General features: G+C 34.9%; 1 protein-coding gene across 2 annotated transcripts in view; it reads left to right on the top strand.

Moving 5' to 3' along the window:
• The first annotated feature begins 5313 nt into the window (after positions 1-5313).
• myo5c (myosin VC) overlaps positions 5314-6001 on the top strand; it is a 31660-nt gene continuing 30972 nt past the window's right edge. For both annotated transcript variants that reach the window (XM_067379165.1, XM_067379164.1), the window contains exons 1-2: positions 5314-5471; positions 5754-5864. In XM_067379165.1, coding sequence (XP_067235266.1) covers positions 5445-5471; positions 5754-5864 — 138 coding nt within the window. In that variant the 5' untranslated portion in view covers positions 5314-5444. The remainder of the gene's footprint in view (positions 5472-5753; positions 5865-6001) is intronic.

Here is a 6001-nt window from a genome sequence, read left to right as displayed (position 1 = left end):
GTGTACCTTTGTAACAATCTGCCCCACTACCAGGGTGGGATATAACATATGCTGGGGTAAGATGTAACAATTGACCCTTCGCAGGGAGTTTGATTGACAAGCGATCTAACCACTCAGAACGCTGAATCTGCCATTTGTCTGACAAAGCAGTCAGGAGTTAGAAGATTAACCTCGGTGGACTTGAACTTGAAAAATGGTGTGTACTGACGTCTTTCCGCGTTTGAAACAACATTCCTTCTGATGTTCATTCATGTTTATTTGATGCTAGGGCTGTCGCGGTTAAGGAATTTCCCTTGCGGTATTTTTGAGTGGCTCAATAGCGCGATATGCGGTATTACCGCCATATATATATATATATATATATATATATATATATATATATATATATATATATATATATATATATATATATATATATATATATATATATATATATATATATATATATATATATATATATATGAGAGAGAGAGAGAGAGACAGAGAGAGAGAGAGAGAGAGAGAGACAGAGAAAGAGAGAGAGATCATATTCAATAACGAAACTAAAAAGAGCATTGAAGTAAAGAGAATGTCAAAATAAGGGTCTACAAAACAGAACATAAACCTGACAATAAGATGGTAGAGCTGTTGTATGTATAATAGTTAGTTCCGATCATCGAATCTGACTAAACAAGACTTTCTGCTGATATTTCACGAGTATAAGCAGAACTAACGTTACTCATCTCTGCGCGTTCTAGACGGGCTGTCAGTCAGTGCAGTTACATTGTTATGACACAAGGTGGCGGCAAGGGACTGTTTTTGAGTCTTTAACACTAGAAGTCCCAGAGAGCAGCCATTTGGCTTTTCTACCTATAAAACCCGCAGGACAGCCGATGGGCTGGAAGGCTTTAGGCTAATATCCTTAATCAGCTGTGAACAGTTGCTTTTGTTATGTAAACAATGTGGGGCCATGCTGAGCCACTTCAAGGAAACTTGTGTTTCACTTTGCCATCTTAGGGAGAAATCAACACACATGTTTTTTTTTTCCTTTGTTGCTGAGATCTATTGATAAAAATAGTACAAAATAAAATAAAGAAACCAACCATTTGTACACATATTTACAAATAATATTAAAAAGTGAGTGAGTACATTCCAGAAATCACTCACAATCCTGGCACTGCCTAGCAATATATTATAAATACATTTTGTATATATTCATTATATATTAATCTTATATTTGAAATACATCATAAGTCCATTTTTACAAGTGTTTGAAAGATGGGTTCAAGTGTAGTACAAGTGGTAACTAAATACATTTTTCTATACAGAGATAGTATGTTAAAAGCACATTTTAGTTCAAATTCATGGTGTCTCAAAATAGCACAGTTGAGTACACTTAGATGTTCTTAAGATTATCTTAAGAAGTACTAAAGAAGAGCTTTTAGTATATTAAGTACAAAATAAGTGCATGGAAATAGAGCACTGTACATCATGGAAGTGTAAAAGTGTACTAAAATAAAGTGTATTTTACTGCACTTTTTTTTCACCTGGGTAGACACTCCAACACTTTCCGTTTGCATTAAGATTATTTTTATTACCACACTGGCAGATATTGATCATTTTACTTAAGTAAAATGCACTTAATTTAGATCCCCCCAGAAACAAGACTAAATATCATATATAATTTTCTCATATAGAAAATCCATCTTGATTTAAGATTTTTTTTTTTTTAATTTACTTGAAATAGGATAAAAAAATACTTAGTATGAAAAGCATTTTTGCAGTGTGAATGAGTGAGTTAACTTTTTAAACATCACTTGCACTCCCTCATTTCAGGGTTAACATACTCAGAGTTTTCACTTAACCTCCTTTCTGAAACCGGCCCATGGTCAACCAAGTTCTCTGCTTTTAGCAGCCCTCCCTCCCCCACACATACAAACAAGCCACCAGCAACCATTCACACACACACCCCCAACCCCCCTGCAGATTGCTCAGGTAATGACCATATTTACACATGAATTGATGCTAATGATAGCCAAAAGACTAGCCAGTTAGCATCCACTTGGCTAAAGGAGGGTTACAAATCTCTGGGACTTCTAGTGTTAAACCGTTCATTCAACTGCACGTTCAAAAACGCAGATTCATTCCAAGAGAGATGAAATGAAACAAGCTGTTGAAATCATTTTAACGTTGAGCGCCACTTTATAAGGCTCAGCTGACCAGTAATGCTTCGATGCTAAGGCAGAGATTTCGCTATCCTTGGACACGACAACTTTTTTTCACGAATATATCTCGGCCTGAAGGACAGACGCAGGTAATCGCACGCGCTCAGTCGATCTCTCTCACATTCACTGTCTGTTTAGGCTTGTTTAGTGCAAATCTACGGAGCCTCTGTACAAATCACCATGGTACACATTATGCTATCATTATTACCTTATTTAATATTTAGTACACGTGTATGAAGTGTAAAACGAGAAGGACATAGCCTTTCAAAAAATAGAAAACATGCATCGCGGTTGCTGCGGTTTTTTGCAGTGTTCTGCGGTTGGCTCGGTATTACGAAATTGCGGTTATCGCGACAGCCCTATTTGATGCTATGAGATGATCGATTCAGGCTGCTTGAGTTGAGGCTGTACAGCGATCTGTCACGACACATTAAAGAGTCACAAGACGTGTTTTATTGTTTGAATTTCTTTAAAAATTACACAATTTGAAAGCTGGGACTTTGTTTAATATCCTAAGTAACCTTGTCTGTCGACGTGTTGTCAGTGTCCTCTTTGCTCTGTATTTGTCACTGCGTGTGGCGTGACAGCCGGCTTGTCGGACAAAACAACAGTAACTAAGGGGAGCAGGCCTTTGCGAAGGGTCAATTAGACAAAAAATACAAATAAAAATAAAGAAGTAAAAATAGCAGCCACACCATGCAATATGCTTCAAAAACAGGTTTCAGGTCAGGTCACAGTTTACCCACACTTCCTATGGCTTTGAGCTTCAAATTGGCTCCATACTAAAACACAAAAGTTTTCATTGTCTAAGATCTCATAATCCTCACCACTAACTCATCAGTTCCTTTATTTAAAAAAAAAAAAATCTGTAAAATTATTAAAAAAGAAAATGTTCTTAGTTGTATGCAAGGGGAGATGGTTGTAAAACTTTTCAAAGTTGTTACAACCCACCTCTGCCACTCATAGTATAATTGTTTGAAATTAGCAAGTGCATCACATTTTAATCTAAGATAAGCTTTTTTGTTAAACAAAAAAGAAGATATTTTGAAGAATGTGTTTCTGGTCCCCATTGCCATCCATAATATATATATATATTCATACAATGAAAGTCAATGGGGACCAAAACAACTTGAGAGTGAGTAAATGATGACAGATTTTTTATTTTTGGGTGAACTATCCCTCTAAATGATTTGATCTGCATAAGTAATAAAATATAGTTCTGGCCAAAAAAATTACATTACACATACATGATGGTAACTCAAGTGTTTTACATAGAAAAGGAGTTCAAATAATCATAAAAAATAATCACAACATATATAAGAAATATCAAATTTCATTCATAAGAAATAATAATAAAAAAATAACACGAAGTTACAGTAGTGCAGAAGCTAGAAGTGAAAATGCAGGTAAGTAAAAGCAAGAAACAGTAAACGTGTTTTAACAGAAGTGATTTGACTTTAACATGATATCAAATGACACAAAGTTGTATTCCTTTAAATCTGTTTATAAAGTAAAACCTTTATTAGATAGAAAGGCAAAGATGTTGATTTTTTTCTCAAACATTATACTTCTTAATTTTCTACAGTTAATTCAGTTTGAGCCTTAATGTAGATTACAAATTACAGTTTTGAATCTCACGGTAACTATTTGCATACTGCATATTGTTATTTTCACAGATTTAGTCAAGCTTTCTTTATTTCCAAGATCCACAGATTATTTTTTATTTTTGTCACAAGTATTTTCCAGCACTACGGAGAGGACGAACTGGAATTACCTGATCTTGCTCACTTCTGATCTTGATGATCTAACATACTCTGTAATGCAACAGGTTTCACTTCATGTTTTACAGCATTGCATTTTACCTGCAATGCATGCTAAACTAATTGCTATACAAAGACCTTCTATACATTGTCACAGTATGTATTGATCCCATGTGAATTTGATTTGGATGGAATAGCTGGATGGAGTCTAGACTGGTCCTTCTCACAATAACAATGCAGTTTGGCTTTGGGGAAAGAAGAATCATTTGGTAAATGTTTTGTTAAACTCATATGTTTATTTATTTAAAAAAAAAAAAGAATATTAAAGTAAAAATGTCGATTTGATAATATATCTGATTAAATCAAATCAAGTTAAGCTCTTTAATTGTTATTAAATTATATTTATTATATTTAGAAAAAGATGAATCTTTATGATTCCACAGAATGCAAAATAATAAAAATCAATGAACATTTGTATCCAGTATGTGTGATACAGGGAGGCTGCTTTGTTTTTTTAAACCCTTATCATTTTGATCATTTAACTTGTCTCTCTCTATTTCAATCTGTCTTCTCTAATCCAAGAGAAAACATGTCTTCGTGTCCGATCATCTGAGGATCATATGTCTGCATACCTGTGCAGTCACAGACTGAATGAGTAAGAGCAGTATCCTGTTCCTTTGGTTTCAAATCCTTGTTCAAATTAACACACCCCTACGGTAAGCAAAGCGTCACGAGACTCGCTCGCGAGCGGTAGGAAGCAGTCAAAGTTCGCGAAACTCGAACCGCACTATGGCGAAGGATCATCTCATGAATATTAAGTAGGTCACACGTGGACCTTATTAGATATATTTATTTTAATTTAATTTTTTTTATTTTAATCTATTATTATTACAACTTATATTAAGGCTGCGACCGTGGTTTAAAAACCTTCCTTTCATCACCATGTGTTTTCATCAGTATGTTATAATATTTCCTCTTTCCATCCGATCTTGTCATAATAATTTATGTTACTTCCACTTAATCGAGTTTTAACTCTATTTTCTTCATCAGTAATCAAATCCAAACTGCAATGAACTTATTACCTCAGGCTGTAGCATATCACTTTGAGTTTATTTAGAAAATTAAGACACGATCAAACGTATTTATGGACTTATAAACTTACAAACAAATATTTAAAATTTTACTAGGTTGAAAGGTTCAGAGAGAGTAACTATAATAATTTGTAGAAGACACCACGTGTTTATGAATATTCATAACTGGTGCGTGAATCTCATGAATATTAAGCAGCACAATCCTTCACTATAGTAGGACTTGTAGTTTCGCCGGCGGTCGCAGGTGAGCGAGGAAGTTCCCACCGTCATTTCCAGACTTTTAGCAGGTGTCATGACTCAAAGTTATGCGTATGAATATTAGTTTTAGCTTGTGAGTATCATGAGAAAGTGGTTCATTATGAAATAAATCGGAAGCGACTCCTGTTGCCATGGATCTGTCGGAGTTGTATACAAAGGTATGAGTAACAAATCACTTTTCAGAAGTGTTTAGCAAGTTTATTAACATGATATTTTAATCTAGCATGTATGCATTTGAGAAGATATTGATTTAGTCAAAGACTTAATTTGAGTCAAACTTGAAAAGCTAGTTATAGTTGTGTGACATATGGTCATGCTACCCCTAGGTTGTTTTGTTATTGTTGAAGGCGCTGTGCAAGCACAAAATCATAAGACACACAACATCTCTTCCAAAGCACAGTCTCGTAAAGCAGCGATGTAATGTGAGTTTTGTGTTGTAGTATAACAGGGTGTGGATCCCTGACGCCGAACATGTTTGGAAATCTGCGGAGATTCTGACAGATTTCAAGCCTGGAGATACTGAGCTGGAACTACTGCTGGAGGATGGGACGGTAGGACAAAAACTGTATTAAAGAGTTAAATATGAAAACTGAGCAGCTGTTCAGAGAATTATTTTCATAATTTAATAAATTAGCATTTTCATACATAGGCTGCACTATAAGTTTCATAATTGGTTCTTTGCAGCATC

Source organism: Chanodichthys erythropterus, chromosome 24, assembly GCF_024489055.1.
Source record: "Chanodichthys erythropterus isolate Z2021 chromosome 24, ASM2448905v1, whole genome shotgun sequence".
Taxonomy (NCBI): Eukaryota; Metazoa; Chordata; class Actinopteri; order Cypriniformes; family Xenocyprididae; genus Chanodichthys; species Chanodichthys erythropterus.
The sequence above is the reverse complement of the archived record's forward strand: the minus strand, read 5'-3'. Positions and strand labels throughout refer to the sequence as shown.